This window comes from Eurytemora carolleeae, unplaced genomic scaffold (genome assembly GCF_000591075.1).
Source record: "Eurytemora carolleeae unplaced genomic scaffold, Eaff_2.0 scaffold1909, whole genome shotgun sequence".
Lineage (NCBI taxonomy): Eukaryota > Metazoa > Arthropoda > Copepoda > Calanoida > Temoridae > Eurytemora > Eurytemora carolleeae.
This window is the reverse complement of record NW_019397990.1, coordinates 3764-21876: the sequence shown is the minus strand read 5'-3', so window position 1 is coordinate 21876 and position 18113 is coordinate 3764. Positions and strand designations below refer to the sequence as shown.

The 18113-nt window shown below is 33.4% G+C and overlaps 2 protein-coding genes across 5 annotated transcripts; one reads left to right on the top strand and one right to left on the bottom strand.

The window, feature by feature from the left end:
* Positions 1-2196: 2196 nt before the first annotated feature.
* Positions 2197-3691, top strand: LOC111716540 (uncharacterized). 2 transcript variants are annotated; one of them, XM_023492028.1, is made up of 3 exons: positions 2197-2261; positions 2471-2560; positions 2816-3691. In XM_023492028.1, exon 3 carries the CDS (start codon positions 2816-2818, stop codon positions 3446-3448), a length of 633 nt encoding a protein of 210 aa, XP_023347796.1. In that variant the 5' UTR covers positions 2197-2261; positions 2471-2560; the 3' UTR covers positions 3449-3691. The 2 variants fall into 2 exon arrangements, with proteins under 2 accessions (XP_023347796.1, XP_023347795.1); XM_023492027.1 differs by lacking the exon at positions 2471-2560 and having other exon boundaries at positions 2231-2261.
* A 12214-nt stretch (positions 3692-15905) lies between these two features.
* Positions 15906-17864, bottom strand: LOC111716539 (uncharacterized). Of its 3 annotated transcripts, none has more exons than XM_023492025.1 (3): positions 17687-17864; positions 16297-17612; positions 15906-16257 (listed from the first exon to the last, which is right to left on the bottom strand). In XM_023492025.1, the coding sequence occupies exons 1-3, from the start codon at positions 17847-17849 to the stop codon at positions 15991-15993; spliced, it is 1746 nt and encodes a 581-aa protein (XP_023347793.1). In that variant the 5' UTR covers positions 17850-17864; the 3' UTR covers positions 15906-15990. The 3 variants fall into 3 exon arrangements, with proteins under 3 accessions (XP_023347793.1, XP_023347794.1, XP_023347791.1); XM_023492026.1 differs by having other exon boundaries at positions 15906-16392; positions 16471-17612; XM_023492023.1 differs by having other exon boundaries at positions 15906-17612.
* Between the last annotated feature and the right edge of the window lie 249 nt (positions 17865-18113).

The window sequence follows — 18113 nt, the reverse complement described above, 5'->3', positions numbered from 1 at the left end:
TCAAGAGATTCCACCATACTCATCTGTAGATCTCATCAAGAGATCTCACCATACTCATCTTTAGATCTCATCAAGTTCTGTAGCTTCTAGAACTGGACCAATTTATCTCATACCAGCCCATCTGAACTACCCACTGGAATATCCTGGATACAGAGGAGAACCAGAAGAGACGCCACTCATTGTGGAACAGCTCTTCACAGACCTGTTGTTAAACCACTAGCGGAACCAGAGGAGGATTCTGAGAACAGAGACCCCCTCATTGTGGATCTAATGAGTGTAATAATGAGGATAACAATGATGATAACAATAATGATAACAATGATGATAACAATGATGATAACAATAATGATAGCAATGATGATAACAATAATGATAACAATGATGATAACATAGCAGAGACTCTAGGAGCAGCTCGAACTGCGAGTAAGGTTAACATAGAAGAGACTCTGGGAATAGCTCTGGGAGCAGCTTAAACTGTAAGTGAAGCTAACATAGGAGCATCTCATGTAATAAAGGAAGCAACTGGGAATGAAGTGGAAGCATCCCATATTGTAAGAGCAGCTAAATTAGCGGAGACTCTGGAAGCGGCTAGAATAGCAGCTCAGATTGCAGTGTAAGAGATACTGATTTAAATCAGCTAAATAAGATATCAATATAATTTAATGTAATTTAATGTAATGTTATATTATGTAATGTAATGCAATGTAAAGTAATGTAAAGTAATGTAATGTAATGTTATATTATATAATGTAATGTAATGCAATGTAGGGTAATGTAAAGTAATGTAATGTTGTATTATATAATGTAATGTAATGTTATATTATATAATGTAATGCAATGCAATGTAAAGTAATGTAATGTAATGTTATATTATATAATGCAATGTAATGTAATGTTATATTATATAATGTAAAGTAATGTAATGTAAAGTAATGTAATGTAATGTAAAGTAATGTAATGTAATGTAAAGTAATGTAATGTAAAGTAATGTAATGTAATGTAAAGTGATGTTATTTAAGTAATGTAATGTAATGTAAAGTAATGTAATGTAATGTAAAGTAATGTAATGTATTGTAAAGTGATGTTATTTAAGTAATGTAATGCAATGTACTGCACTAAATATACTGAATTGAAGGTGAAGCTGCTCTGCTTCACTGTATTGTACTGCGTTGCACTGTACTTTACTCAGGGAATAGGAATAATGATAATTTTAGAACAAAGTGCTTATCTAACAGTAAAATAATTGCAGTTTTATGCGTTCTTTATTTTATGTTTTTAAACTTTTTTATTTAATCTTGGAAAACATGTCAACTAATGTGAAAAAAATAGTTTTTCTTGTTATATTTAACAATTATGACGTCGTGTATAATTGATCCATTTCTCTAATGTCATCTATTGTATCTGATAATCTGGTAGATTCACAATGGTACCCTCAAACGCATTGTCTGAATAAAAATGTGAAAGATTTGTCGTTTTTTCTAGATTTAAGATTGTTAAATTCTACGCATTTCTGTGTGTTTCCTTGTGGTAAAAATGTGCGCAGGTTACTTTTGTAGAGAAACCACAATTGAAAATAATCGGGTTTAAAAACTGTAAGCATTGATATCTAATTCATACAAACAAATATTTCAAGGGTAACGTTGTGAATAGGACATTGTCACCTTTGCATGGAGGGTTCTTTGCGTTAATCGTGTCTGCCATATTTCTACAATTTTGAGTAATTTCTTTAAAAATATTTTAATTCATAATAATGGAACAATTTTTAAAAAATACTAAGTGAAAAAGATCCTCTTTAACCAGAAAGCTCACTGGTCTTTTTTTCAAAATAAAGCCCCACCTAATGTTGAAGATGTATAAGTGTGAATCCCCTATATTCAAATTTCCCCTCTATATCTAAGGCTGGGGTTGGTTGAAGAATTTCTGTGACTCCCAGTTTTTTAAACTCTAAAGGGTGAGCAATAACAAATGTTTTAACTTACAAGTATAAATCTGCAATGGGGTCATTTTAAATTGTTTTTAGGTTGGATGAGCATCTTTGAGGGTGGTTGAGGTTTGATTTTGATAAAGATTCGCAGTTTTACCTAAACAATTTTTGTGAAAGCATAAAATTTTTTCTTTGACAACCTGTAAAATTTCTCAATGGTGATTCTAACTAACACGTAATGGTCCGTAAGGTAGGGTATATATTGATTATCTCTTCTAGCTTGGGTCAGTTCTTTCTTTAATCTAATACCATGAAGTCCACAAAATTAGCTCTGCTGGTAAGTTTTTTCAAGTGTTTATACATGTAAAGTTGTAATCTCTGTTTGGGTGTTTGTTTGTATGTACGATCATAACTCATGAACCCCTTTCACCAATTTGCATCAAATTTTGATTGAGGAACTTGGGAGAACCACGGGGGAATTTTTTTGCTTTGTTTTGAGAGTCTAAGTTGAGCAAATCGACTTTAATAGCAAAATGTTGTTTCCAGGTAAAATCGACCAAGTGCGGGTAAACGGCGGGAGGAACTAAAGTATCCTGGGCAACGCTCATTGTTTAAAAAGTTGAATTTCAGCTTCTGGTAAAACTTTTTTTTGTAACAACATCGAATACACATATGATTGCTTATATGTTGTTTTTACGTTTATGGGTGTCACTGTAACAGATGTACTTCATTTTCTCAATACTTCAAACATTGCGACTTAAATTTTTAAATAAAAAATATGCAAAACTCTGCTGTTTTGATTAGTTGATTGACTTTAGTTGTATGATTTAAGACCCCCCCCCCTCGACCCCATCTGGATCTGTTATCATTTATCAATATCTTTTATCTCAGATGCAGACCTGCTGCACCCTGTTCCTCTACACCAATGCTCATCATAGACCTAACTTTATTCCAAGCATTTACCAGAAGAACGCCAAGGCAAAGTGTGGATGCATCAATCCATTCCCTGGCACTTTAGGATCAGAACATAGAAACACATGCTCTGACTCTCACTGGTGCTTTGTCAATTGCTCTTCTGATTGCTACGACGTAAAGCCCACTGACGGAGGGAAGCGATGCTTTTCAGCATATGCCTGCCGGGCTACCAACCTGCTGAACGTATCTCCAGCAAGCATATCAAAAACAAGGACCCCTTCCTCACCAAGTGTATCAAGAACAAATATCCCTTCCTCACCGAAGGTAAAGTGCGCCTGCATCAATCCCCTCTCTGGTGCTAATGCTGTTATGGGTGATCCTGACCGAACTTGTGATGCTCTTGACTACTGCTTTGTGGAAGCGAACGCTGATTGTTCTGATGTTCAACCTGCTCCTGGAGAGGGAAGATGGTATTCTCATAAAGCTTGCGATTTGAAACCAGCAGCAACAACCATCATTCCGAGTATCCCAATCAACTCTGTAGTAAAGCAACCTGAAACAACAGTGCCTTCAATCGCTGCTGTTGTTGTTCTTCGTCAATCAGATTGATCTTCGAATGGTTGATTAGGCTTAATGTTAGCATACTTAACACCACGTATAAATTTCACCTTTTAGAATTTGGTGCTAAAATTTCTTGTTTTTAAATCTAAGCAAAAATGCAAATCCGTCATGATCACGCTTCAGTCTGAAATTAATCAGATTTTACCCTCTGTTCCTATTTTTTTATTTCTTGAGGATGTTCAACTTTTGTGATATTTTGTTATTAGTAAAAACTTTTTTAAAGACATATTGTACTGGATGTACTGTAAATATATTATTTTTGTGATATTTTGTTATTAATCAAAACTTTTTAAAGACATACTGTACTGGATGTACTGTAAATATATTATTTCTTACTATCCAACATTACTTATTGCTTTTAAACATAAGCTGAAATAATGTGTGTGACCATAAAGTTTAATAAATGTTCTTTAAAAAGGTCAGGGGCGTACGAGGGGTTGGGGGCCAGTACCCCCGGCCCTCCCCCTACGTGTGCCCCCCCCCCTGAGGAGGGGCACCCATATAAAAATATTTTAAAATCTCACTTTTATCCTTTAACTAAAAAAGTTTCATTAAAAAAGCTTTAATCAATACTGCCTTTAGTGTAAATATATCTTTGATATCATTATTTATAATTATACAATATGTATCGTTTCTATGAAAATATAGATAATTTTTAAGAAACGATTTCATCTCTATTTTTCACCTATTGAAGCATACACCACAGTATTAAGAGGAAGTGTCTGATGAGTCCACTTAAGAAAATTACATAAATGATTTATTAATACTTGTTATATAGAAGTGTGTATATGATCGAATAGATTACATAGTTAAAAAAGGAATCAATATTTTTTCAAAAAAGGGGTTTTTAAGGAGACAAATGTTCTCGTACGCCCCTGAAAAAGGTACATTTGTTTAATAATGATAATTTACAAATAAAAATAGTGTGGAAGACGATGCCTGGCCGCGTTAAACTAGTTCCACAAGATTCAACAGAATGAGATAGAACGGATACGGGGCATTAGTACTGATATGATCTCTACAGTCTAGACGTGCGATATCGATATTGACTCTAGTTCTGAACCCTCTAGTAATAAGTTATAAGAAATATATATACTGGAAGTTATCTATGCGTTTTATTAGAGTCTGACTCACGTCCTCTATAATAGCAAATTTACAAATATTCTGTTTATTTTATGCACTTAGAGAAAATGCAATGAAAATCACAGGTAGAAATCTAATTGAATAAAGTAAACTACACGTAAAATTTAAATCTTTTATGTTTTCCTTTCAATTGTAACTAGATAAATTTGCTTTCTCACTTGTGTGTAAAATCTCAACTATAGAAGTTCCGAAGTAACAAAAACCCATCTCCCATAATAAGTTATTTTAAAGCTATAGGGTAAGACTGTTTGCTTTATATCAAGATTAAATAAACATAAAATTGATTTTCTGTCTTCCTCCTATTCCAAATATTTATGGGGCCTACTGTATTTTGGATTATTACTACAGAAGCATTAAAACATTTAATCATGGCATGCCTGGTTCACAACGGTAACCTTCAAACCTTTATCACCCCCGACTAACCAGAGTTAGAGGCATTCGGTTTCTTCAATTTGAAATCAGAAGGATTCCTGCACTCTATATTCTCAGGCCTAAGAAGAATCTTAGGCAACTGGAATCTTGTCAACCCTCTTCTCAGAGTGAATGAAGCGTGGATGGATGAATGTGCTGCCAGATTACAACCCCTGGTAGATAAATATAAAAACCCAGACAACACCAAACTTTCGCAATAGAAAAAATTCCGAGATTTGATAGTAACAACCCAATCATGTCCTGGGGACAAAAAAATCTCTTTTTTTTTAATTTGAAATCATACTCGTTTTGGTTTATATTTTGACAATCTTTAAAGTCACGGATTTGTTTGTAAAAAAACTTTTTATTCAAAACATATATGCCGGAAAAAAAGTATTTAAGAAAGAAGGCTGAAAAATTATGTTTAAGAGTTGTAATTGTGATCGAAAGTCATAGCTTTCTGGAATTTTGACAGAACCATTAAATTCACGTGTTATGTGATCAAAAATGTCAAAGATATCGTAATTGTTCCACCAAAAACAGTCGAATTCTGACATTTTTCTTCTTGCAATCATTTTAAACAAAGAAACTCGAAATAATCAATTTTCAAAGTTGAAATTGATATCTCATTCAATCTTGATCTTAAAAATGGTAGCGTAATCGTACACTCTTTTCATGTAGGATCACTTGAAATTACGTCGACAGTCCCTTTAAATCTCATCTTTTGTGGGTCACCCTGGATTTATTTAATTAGAAATGTTACAAGTGAGAATTTTACAAAGAGAATATTTAATTTACAAGATAATTTTTATGACCAGACAAATGATTGAAAGAAGAACTAGAATGTCAAAGTTTGCTCTGTAAGAGGTGCGCGAAGCGTCCTAATTTCTCAACCAATTTGTTTATATTAAAATCTCAGGGAAATAGTTTTATCATGAATGATTATTCACAGAACAGATTATAACGGAACATTTTTAAATTATAATTACTAAATAATTAAGGAAAATTTAGGACTTCTAAACTATCAATCATGGAAAACCGGAAGTTCATATTTCTACCGGAAGTTAAATATTAATGAGGCTGCAAAAAAGGACAAAGGTGAACAGCCTCAATGTTCTCTTTTCCTTTTCCTCCGGCCTTACTTCCCTCCTTTCTCTTTCTTCATTATCACTTCCCAACTTCCTCTTTCTTCTACCTTACTTCTCACCCTCCTCTTTTTCCTACCTTACTTCTCACCTACCTCTTTCTTCTACTTTACTTCTCACCTTCCTCTTTTTCCTGCCTTACTTCTTACCTACCTCTTTTTCCTACCTTACTTCTCACCTACCTCTTTCTTCTACTTTACTTCTCACCTACCACTTTTTTCTGCCTTACTTCCAACCTTCCTCTTTCTTCTACCTTACTTCTCACCTTCCTCTTTTTCCTACCTTACTTCTCACCTTCCTCTTTCTTCTACTTTACTTCTCACCTTCCTCTTTTTCCTACCTTACTTCTCACCTTCCTCTTTCTTCTACCTTACTTCTCACCTTCCTCTTTTTCCTACCTTACTTCTCACCTTCCTCTTTCTTCTACTTTACTTCTCACCTTCCTCTTTTTCCTACCTTACTTCTCACCTTCCTCTTTCTTCTACTTTACTTCTCACCTACCTCTTTTTCCTACCTTACTTCTCACCTTCCTCTTTCTTCTACCTTACTTCTCACCTTCCTCTTTTTTTCTGCCTTACTTCCAACCTTCCTCTTTCTTCTGCCTTACTTCTCACCTTCCTCTTTCTTCTGCCTTACTTCTCACCTTCCTCTTTTTCCTACCTTACTTCTCACCTTCCTCTTTTTCCTACCTTACTTCTCACCTTCCTCTTTTTCCTATCTTACCTCTCACCTTCCTCTTTTTCCTACCTTACTTCTCACCTACCTCTTTCTTCTACTTTACTTCTCACCTTCCTCTTTCTTCTGCATTACTTCTCACCTTCCTCTTTCTTCTGCCTTACTTCTCACCTACCTCTTTTTCCTACCTTACTTCTCACCTTCCTCTTTCTTCTACCTTACTTCTCACCTTCCTCTTTCTTCTACTTTACTTCTCACCTTCCTCTTTTTCCTACCTTACTTCTTACCTACCTCTTTTTCCTACCTTACTTCTCACCTTCCACTTTCTTCTACTTTACTTCTCACCTTCCTCTTTTTCCTACCTTACTTCTCAGCTACCTCTTTTTCCTACCTTACTTCTCGCCTACCTCTTTCTTCTACTTTACTTCTCACCTACCACTTTTTTCTGCCTTACTTCCAACCTTCCTCTTTCTTCTACCTTACTTCTCACCTTCCTCTTTTTTCTGCCTTAATTACCAGCTTCTTCTTTCTCCTACCTTCTTCTTCGGTATCACCTCCCGTTCCCACCTCCATCCTCTTTCTTCAATCTTCAGTCTTCCTCTTTCTTTGGCTTTACTACCCAACTCTCTATTCTTTTATCCTTACATCCCGTTTCCTCTTTCTTGTGCCTTACTTCATTGTTCCCTTGTCTTCAGACCTTTCATTCTATATTTTTCTATACCCCAGGTTCTAAGGTTTGTAAGTTTGTTAAAAATGGTAAAAATACAGAAGCCTTTGAATGATTTGAACTGGTGGCTTGTAAACATAGAAAGGAGTTTGACTTTGTTTGATTTTTAACTTTTTAATTTGTTTTTTTCTCTTAATGTTTTAATCATTTTCTTAACAGTTCTAAACATTTCTCTTAATGTTTTAATCTTTTACTTCTTTTTTACTTTACTTTTTTCTACAGAATCTTGACAAATCGACAAGATGTAATTTATCTTTAAGAGTTTGTGATGAAATTTTTATTCAAAAACTAGAAAATAAAAATTTCATAATGATAATTTATATTGCTTTCTAGACAAGATAGACAGACAGATATAGATATATAGATAGATACTCAGAAGATGTACACAGAAAGATAGTTAGAAAGATATATATATAGAAACAATACTGAATGAAAGAAAGAAAGATAGATAGATAGATATATAAAGTTGAATATACTTCGGTCAATGTCCTGTGCCTCCCCTCTAAGTCCTGGCTTGAAAGTGAATTGACCAATGAGAGACCAGGAAAGATGAATTCAACCAATCAGAGAAAAGATGAAAGGGAAATTATCCAATGAGAGTGCGAGTCACTGTTGCCTGCAAAGTTCACTTACACCAAATTCTATATCTATCTTTCTGTCTCTATTTATATATCTGTCTATCTGTTTATCTATCTGTGTCTATCTTTCGGCCTATCTGTCTATCTATCGGTCTATTTTTCTGTCTATCTGTCTATCTATCTGTTTATCCATCGGACTATCTATCGGACTATCTATCTGTTTGTCTATCGGTCTATCTGTCTAACTATGGCTTTCTGTCTATCAATCTGTATTTCTATCTATCTATCTATCAAGGAACAAAATTTTAAAATATCAAGTTTAAGAAGTTTAATTATTTTTGTTTACAAACACATGTAATAGATTTATTGAAAATTTGAAAATTGGGCATACGACTAAATTTTGGAGACTTTTAAGCATTATTTAAAATTTAAAATAAAATTTAAGTAAAATTTAAAATTCATTCTTCCTTCATTAAATTAAAAACATTTTTAGAGAGAGATGATGTTCTTAAAGATTCTACAGGGTGATTTTTAAAAGTCGATTTTTTTCATTTGTGCTTAATTGGATGAAGAAACCTCAATATTAAAAAAGAAAATCTCCCAATTTCTTACTTATTGTCTGACATTTGATAATTTTAGAATCAATAATCTCAGAAAAAAAAGTTTATAAGTCTCCCTTAAACAGGCCAAACGTACAGTGTCAAAAATACGGCATTTTTGTCATTTTTCTCCATTTTCTCCCTAAAATATTTTTTTTCAAACATTTCTAATTATGGTTTTTGTCCATTTGTTATAAATTTGAAGACTCTAGATATATGGAAAGATCTTTTAGAATACGATTCCAGCTTTTGAAATATTAAATTCGTCCTCCATGTGATGTAAAAAAGTCAAATTGTCCAAATATCAGGTTCGAAGTTTGGAAGTTGTTTGAGAGCCTTCTTTAGCAGAGAAAGATTAAAACAATGCTGGAGATAATTAATTTCTTCTTTAAATATCATGTAACAAAGAGTTAATAATATTAAAAATGATCTTTTCGATATTTCTCCAAAATTGTTTCCTAATATCTGAGATATTTTGGGGATCAGATTCCCTGGACTTTTTTTCCCAAGAAATTCTCAAGAATTTTTCAGGAATATTTCCCGGGAAATTCCTTTTACTCTTTTATCTTTTTAAAAATATTTTTCAATCAAAATTAAATCAATTCTTTTCTTTTCTTGTTTTCTTTTTCGATTTTTATACGAAGCATCTTTGAAAGATAAAAACATAAAATACAATAATTAGTCTATTAACCATAACCCTGTTAGACTTGTTTTGGTTTAAAATAGAACCCCCCCTGAAGCGTACTTAAGGCTGGGCAACGTTCCATTTAAGAAACGGAAATTTTTGAAATAGGAACAGAAGAGTCCGTTAGCGAAAAGCAAAAACCGTTAATCATTAAATCGTTAACTAACGGAAATAGCTTTTCTTGAAAACAATTAACGATTAAAAAAAGAACGGACGGATGTTTTTCAAAATATCAGAAAATACCGTTGACGAACTTTATGTACTTGGCTAATTATCAAACGGCTACATGACTTTTTAATCAGTTTTATCTAACCGTTAATAAACGTCTTAAAAAAAGGGAGAATATGTCTAGCCCTAAGTGTGATGTATGTCATGAATCCACATTTTTAAGGACAGCTAATTAAAAAGATTATTTTTCTAACTTTGATGGGAAGAGTGCTAGAGAGGTTTGAAAAAAAAAATGTTAAAACAGAAAAAACATTTTTTTTGTAATAAATTAAAAAGATGCAAAAGAAAACCCACAGCTAGCTGGGTGGGGTGGGGTTGGGGGAAATCCCCTCTTTAACTGCAGGAAAGGGCTAAAGAACAATAATTATTCATTCATTATAACTAATTAAATTTTGGTATGTTACCTAATTTCAATTTGCTATCTCTGCTAATATACACATTCTACGTTCTCACCACAGTGATAACTAGAAACTCTGTTAATAGCTTCTTCTGACACAATATCTCCTTGTATTATTTCTCTTATTACTTCAATAAACCAGGTAATGACTTGATTTTTCCCTTGGAGATTGTGGCATTTAACTAGGGTTCCTTATTCTCGCTGCTGCTACCATTTTTGTAGTAAATGCATTGCTCCAATAATGTTTCTGAAGTCCATACCAATCTAGGCATGACCTTCTGTATCCTATAACAGATACAAGTCGCTCTCGAACTTGCTTATCTGATCAATTATACTTGACGCTGTTGTATTCTTTATTATGTATCTGTCTTTGAAGATATAAGACATGCTGACTATAATATTCAGTCTGTTTCAATCTACATAACAAGACGCTGTTGTATTCTTAGGTATCTGTCTTTCAAGATAGGCCTCACTGCAATACCTTAGTCTGTAATCAATCCAGATATTCAACTCTCTGTATTTCCTAGCCTATATCTATCTTTCAAAATATACCTCAGGTCCCTCTTGTTTCGCTACATGAGGAATGTGATTACTCTAACATCGTAATCAAGCGGAGTATTATTCTAACTAATGTGTATTTTGAAAAATTACAAGTTTAACGTAGTTACTTACAAGGGTAGTTAGCATAGAGAATAGAATATATAGAGAGGAATTAAAAGAATCTCTCGGTATGAATTTTTTCAGTCCCTTTCAGCCTGAAAGGGAGTTCAAAGTGTACAAATCATGTAAATGTTCACAAATTATATGCAGTAGAGTACATTAATACAGTATGTTCCCTAGACTATCCATTTCAATTTCGAATTTTTTAAAGCTGTTAAATAAACTTTATAATGAATTAGGTGAATAAAAACATCATTTGATTTATAGTTATAACGGAAAATCATCGTTTGTAAAGTGGAAGGCATAGAGTCTATGTGAAATGATCATTGGTCAATAATGAAACCAGCCTTTTTCATAATTTGGTTTTCTTTTAACAATAATTTTAGATTTTCTATAAAATGATATTCCAGGGCCCTACAGGTTATATATAGCATAAATATGTGAAGTACACCTGCAGTATGGAAAGAGTACAACAAAATGGCCGTTTTACACTTTTTTCCAGTAAATTCCTCTCTATATATTCTATTCTCTATGGTAGTTAGGTTAATCCCAAAACATGTTTTACGTACTTAGGTTACAGACAATGTACAACATAATTTATCTAGGTATGTTCAGGTTTATAAATATGGGGTTTACTACGATATTTATTACATATTTGTAGACCAAAAAAAAAATATAATCTTTCTTCGTAAAATGTCGTCTCAAATCAAATCACACTCCGGAACCCAACCCCAACCTTTTCTCAGGTAAATAAAATCGACGCGTGAAAAGTGAAACACATTTTAATTTAGTAGATGCTTAAAATCCGTGATTATTGCTGTAAACAACAAATCTTTGTAACCAAACGGGTATTTTATTTTATATTTTTTATTTTATATATTATATATATGTTCTATTTGGTTTTACATTCTCTTTTTGTTTTTATTTCTTATATTGAAATCAACGCAAGTTTATGGAATCCAAAAATGGAACTCGGGAACTTTGCTCAACGATAGTCTCCGGAATGTCTTATCTGCTCTAAACACCTTTCGAAACTTTTGAACTATTTCTCTATTAACAGACATTCTGCAATATCCGATTCAGCCATAATCAATAGAAATATGATAATAGAGGAGGTCATCAATCATCTTTTTTGAGGTTCCACAGTAGACGGAACCAACCCCAGTATTCATGGTGTCAATTGAGTCCAAATATGAAAAAAAAATATTTGCCCAATAACATTTTGCGCGGAGCATTTTCCAGTTTACAGTAAAAATGTGCTTTTTAACATATCTCGTTAATTTAAACTTTAAAAAATATTTTTAAGGTCGAGACCCCCCTATAAAAAATCCAAATACACATTTTTAATCTTTTACAATTGTTTATGCGTAATTTGGGCATTAATAAATTAATTTTCAAAAAAAATATTTATTTTCCAATTCTTGCAAGCTCACAGAGCGGTTAACTAAACGATATTTAGCGTTTAGTACGGTTTTCGGGCAACAATGAAAGGTTTTAAAAATAAGATTTGATTGTTAATGAAGACGACATTTAAAAACTCGTCCGGTGTCACGTTAAATAAGGCCTGGGCGTTATATTTGGTCCGGGTGAGTGTTACATGTGAAATCCATGTACAAAATTGATAGGAGGTCAGAGAACCCGCAACTTCAATTTATTATTGTTATCGGTCCAAGTTTTCAAGAAAAACGTTTTGAAAAGTGCATGTAACCCTTTATGTGGAAGGTAACTTGATATTAGGGGGGTCAGTCCCTTTTCAAACTATTTCTTTTAGAGGATATACTGCGGTTACTGATGAGATGGAGGAGGGGCTATTTATTGATCCGTATTCTGTTGCTCCGGTAGATAAAATATTTTATTCAATTTTGGAATCATAACATCTAATATTTCTCCGTTGATGGGCGATTAAGTTACTTTATATACCTCCTATTAAATAAATTAAGTGAATAATATTACCCATAACAATGACAACAAATTTTGATGGAGATTTGACATGGTCAAAACCCGGTGTCACGTTAAATAAGGCCCGGGCGTTATATTTGGTCCGGGTGAGTGTTACATGTGAAATCCATTTACAAATTTGATACAAAATAGGATATAAAAAATCGTATATTAGGAAATTACCGCTGGTTATGTACAAAATTGATAGAACGGGGAGGGGGGGGGGTCCAAAAATTGTTTACTTTGACGGACCCAAAGCATGAACATTATCATTGTTATTGAAATTGTTATAATTTTTTGTCTGGTAGGCCATAAAATTAAAAATTAGAAGTACACACATTATGTACATTATTTAAGCATGTCACTCTTGTCCAGACTAAAATTTTAAATATGTTTAAGTTTACTAATGCCGTTGATACTGATAGTTTTATATACAGGGTGTCCCAAAAAACATGGGATATCAGTGACGAATTTGATATCGTCTTTGTTATGAATTAGCATTGTAATACCTAATTTCAAAAGCCATAATATTATTATGTCTGCTAGAGCTTATTTAATGAAAAGGGTTAAAGACTGTAAAGATGTGTCCATAATGTCTCCGCAAGATGAACAGTGAAGACAGACAAGTTTACTCTGTTTGTATAATGCAATTTTCTTGTTTTACTAAGTACAACTGTATGCAGTCAAAACATAAACAAACAAAATGTAAACATAGCAGACGAAACTCTTGCAGATTACAGCTTTCTCAGTAGGTATCAGTATCACTACACTAAATCAAAGAATTATTTGAAAAGACGATATCGAATTCGTCACTGAATTCCCATGTTTTTTGGGACACCCTGTACTATATCGTTTTTGCTTAGGTCGTCTTTGTATTGCATCCGGGTCAAATATTACCCCGGTCTGGCCGTAACGCTACACCGGGATTTTACGCCAAGGTCATTTTGGTATAAAATATATATTTATGTGATTGTAAAGGGTGTTATTAATTGCGAAAAAGTTTTGTCGGGATTTTATTTTTTCTAGTTTTTTTTAAGATCAAAATGAAAAATATTTTTATTTTGATCGAAATAAAACTAAAAAAAGTAAAAATAACAGCAAAAACTTTTTTAAACGCATGATACCCATTACTATTTTTATCTAATTTTACTCAACTTAACTAAAAGTTGGTCGATAAAGTTACTTAATAACCCTGTTGTAGGGTCATTAATTAACTTTATCACCATACAATAGGAAAATTAATTATACAATTTGAAATTTTAATAGCAGTAAAAAAGTTAATTTTTCGTCCTGTTGTAGGGCGATAAATTCACTTAATCACCCTACAACCGGAAATATCAGGCGTAATAAATTCCCTCAAAATTGAATAAAGTATCTTAAGCATGAAAAGTGTGGGGGGACAATGCCAGTACCCATAATTTGGAGAGAGTACTCCCCCGTATTTTACGAAGTGAATGTTATCTTTTTTCCAGTAATGATAACATTTATTCCGTAATTGAAGCATTTTTGTTGATTTTTCAAAACTACTTTTCATTTCTTATTTAGTTTTGTAAACAGCATCCTCCGGGGGGAGGAAGGCCAACCACATCAATCTCTAGTCCGAACCACATTCTCATCATTTTCCTCGTCCTTTCAATATTATTTTTTTTTAAGTGTCCGATCCTTGAAAATAAATACATTTTTTAAAAATATGGCGACGTTAGGGCATAGATGAAATATCAAATTTTCCCAATTAAATTTTAGATTTGTGTAAAAATGAAAACGCTCCATAAACGATGTTCTACAAAAAAGCGTCTGTTTAAGAGCCCTTTCTTTTGAGGAAAATGCCGCAAAACATTCTCAAACTCGATGTAAACAACTTTTTGTAATATTCAAGCTGAATTTGGGTTAGAGATATGACTTACAATTTTTATATGATTAAATACTGTTTGAATTCATAGGGTTGTGACCAATTAATTGTAGCAAATGATTTGAATAATATAAATTGAACATTATTTTTTCTATAATTTTAAGCATGCGGCAGGCAGTAGTGATCTTTTAGTGGGGACAACAAATCTACCTTATTTGTAAATAAATCAGAAATCAATGATTATTTTGTATGGGTTAAAATGGAAAGATTAAAGACCATGTTCACGCGAATTCTTTGGTATACATTTTTATTTGTGAAAGTTATCCATTTTGGAGGCAGAAAAGATTCAATTTTTAACCTAAATAATGTTTGACGTCATTCTCGTGGATTTGAAGATTCCAACATCTCAAAATCCTTAGAAAACTTTATTCTTGTCATGTTTTATGCCCTAAAGTCGCCATATTTTAAAAAAATGTATTTATTTTCAAGGATCGGACACTTAAAAAAAATTATATTGAAAGGACAAGGATTTCGATGTGGTTCGGACGAGAAAATGGTGAGAATGTGGTTCGGACTAGAGATTGATGTGGTTGGCCTTCCTCCCCTCATCCTCCTCTAAAGCATAATTTGTATATTTTGTCATTTTGTCACTATTTAGGTGTTGTAAAAAGTGTACAACAGACCTGTAAAATAAGGCGTAAGAACAGGATTAACCACAAAGGTTGAGAATTCAGAGACGACTGTACGGAATTTATTAAGAATTATATTTCATACAGTCAAGATTATTGTTTCTTTTCAATCTCATTCATTTGACCCTTAAAAGACAATTTTCAAATCAAAAGACCATATTTAACCTTCAAATCGTCATATCTAAGGAGCTTTAGGTCGTCATTAAAATCTCATCCTTTGAGGATAACCTTGTATATTAGACAGTGGGTGGATAATTCCATGTTTGCAAGCCCTATCCCTGTCATAGGTTCCGACTACGGGATATCCAACAGAAAATATATCTATTTATACTTTGCTTGTCTATCTGTTTATTTGTATTCAATACCGTCAAAACTGCTGAACCGATGTTGTCTCTAATAATTTTCAATTTTCCTAAAGTTTTGAAAATCCACAAAATCAAAATCGTAAATCCGCAATTTTTTTATTATTTCATCAAAGAGAAAATTCTGAAAGATTGAGCATCAATTAAAAGTTGAAATAGAAGATGGGCGCGCAGCACCCTGATAGCTATAGTATATATAATACTTTGGACTACACAAAATATGGAATTGCTTAATCTCTGTATTCCACAACAAAAGTTTTAACCATATATGGCACAATTTCAGAGGAAGTTTTTGTTTAGACAACTTTAGTTCTTTTATTACTTGTTATGACTTGATGATTTTAAAGTGAAAGTGAACCTTTAATTAGTAATAATTTATTGTTCTAAACTATGCACTAATAAATACACTAAAGCCAATTCCATTTGCAAAAACATCTACTTATTCTATTTGCCATATCGTGGAAACCGGAAGCTACGACGGTTGAGTCGGAAGTTATGAGGGTTGATTCGGAATCTACTAGGATATAGTCGAAATCTACTATTTCCTCCATTTTCAATAGCTCCCCCCCATTTTTTAGTTGGAGTAATTTTTGAGGGGCGACCTCCTGTATCCTTCGTCCCTGAGTCGGTATTCTCTCCTGAGTTGGTATCCTTTGGCCCTGAGTCGGTATTCTCTCCCGAGTTGATATCCTTTGGCCCTGAGTCGGTATTCTCTCCTGAGTTGGTATCCTTCGGCCCTGAGTCAGTAACCTCTCCTGAGTTGGTATCCTTCGGCCCTGAGTCAGTAACCTCTCCTGAGTTGGTATCCTTCGGCCCTGAGTCAGTAACCTCTCCTGAGTTGGTATCCTTTGGCCCTGAGTCGGTATTCTCTCCTGAGTTGGTATCCTTCGGCCCTGAGTCAGTTACCTCTCCTGAGTTGGTATCCTTTGGCCCTGAACTGGTATCCTCTCCTGAGTCGCACTTTCGAGACTCATCTCCAACCTCAGCCATTCTGAATCGGTTTCGCAAAAATACAGCAGCAGTGTTTGACAGCTTTTCATCACCAGTAGGCGTCCCAGTTTCAGGTAAAATAACTGCTGGGTTAGCATAAAAGTTTACTTGGTTTCTATATCCATTGGCAGAGTAAGACATTATAGTATGATATCCTTCGTTTCCATTTGTTGGGTCAATACGGTTGCCATGGCCATATGGATATACTGGGTTATTATTCTCAATGTTATGGTAAGCGCCTAAGTTATGACCAAGTTCATGTCCGTAAGTATATGTCTCCACACAGTGTTTTGCAACAACACTGAGGGCATTTCCATTGAAAGCAAACGTATAGGCTAGTCCACAATAGTTGCTCTTTGTTGTCAAAAGAGTAGCTGTATCAGCAGTATCTCTAAGATCTTCGAAGGATTTTCTTAATGTTGTAAATTCCTCTAACTGTTCATTCATGTCATAAATGTCATTAACGTCTGCTGCTTCTACGCAATTTTTAACCACAGTAATTGGAACTTTGCTGTTAAAAAATCCTTGATTTGTTAAGGCTAACATTTTATCAACAAATTCATTTATATTGTTTGTCTGACTTGCAAACTCTCTTGTGTAGTAAACTTTAACAGATATGTATGCCATGGTGACATTATCTTCAGTATTTTCCTTTGAATCAAAATCAAATGCTGTACTGTCATTGTTAGCGCTTGGCCCTACAAAATCCTTTCCATTTTTGCCAGATTTTAGAGCATCAAGCTTTTGCATGTCCATTTCTTTCCACAAATGTCCCTCCTTCCCAATATTTTCCAATACAAATGTACGACCATCCTTGGTGTACGCAGTTCCACTCAACCCACCGCTTGCAGGATTATAGGTAACAATAAGGCTGGACCCATCTCCTTCATAATTGTAAGCATTTTCATTACCTGGAACTTTATTCTTAAACTTTAACTCTATATTCCCGGGAAGTTGAATACTTTCTTTTCCAAGAAGTTTTGCACTGATCTTATCTGCTATCTCACAGGATAAGAAAAATGGATCATCACAGTATTTGGATTCTTCTATTGAATCTGATCTAAAGGCCAGACCATCTATTGAAAAATAAGTATTTATTACCTTTTTGCTTTCATTAAAAAAATCTTTGATGAGTGAAAGATTAGTTTACCTTTTGGTTTTAAAGATACTAGCATATTATCAGGTTCTTCATCTTGAATACTATAATCTGTTCCATTCTGAGTAACCTCTTCAGGTTTTTCAGTTCTTTTTTCGATTTCATTTTTATTAGCTGTCTTTACTAGATATTTTCTGGATTCTCCTGTAATAGACATCAATAGAATTTGTAAAATGTTGTCTTGACAATGTTGAAATGGGTTTTATATTATTAGACCTAAATCTCAGTAATTGTAAAAATAAATTAATAACCATGAAATATGCGGGAACAGTTTTAAAGAGCTCCGTATAAACATTCTACCAACAGCAGTCCAATATCAGGTTAGTAAACAACATTTTATAAAGTTTTAAAGAGCTCCGTATAAACATTCTACCTGCAGCATTCCAATATCAGGTTAGTAAACAACATTTTATAAAGTCTT

Bases quoted from the DNA above. Each gene is read 5' to 3' on its own strand.
- LOC111716540 (XM_023492027.1), top strand. From the start codon at position 2,235: ATGAAGTCCACAAAATTAGCTCTGCTG. The intron at 2,262-2,815 runs GTAAGTTTTTTC...CTTTTATCTCAG, and splicing joins CCACAAAATTAGCTCTGCTG to ATGCAGACCTGCTGCACCCT.
- LOC111716539 (XM_023492023.1), bottom strand. From the start codon at position 17,849: ATGTCTATTACAGGAGAATCCAGAAAATATCTAGTAAAGACAGCTAAT. The intron at 17,613-17,686 runs GTAAACTAATCT...ATTTTTCAATAG, and splicing joins AGTATCTTTAAAACCAAAAG to ATGGTCTGGCCTTTAGATCA.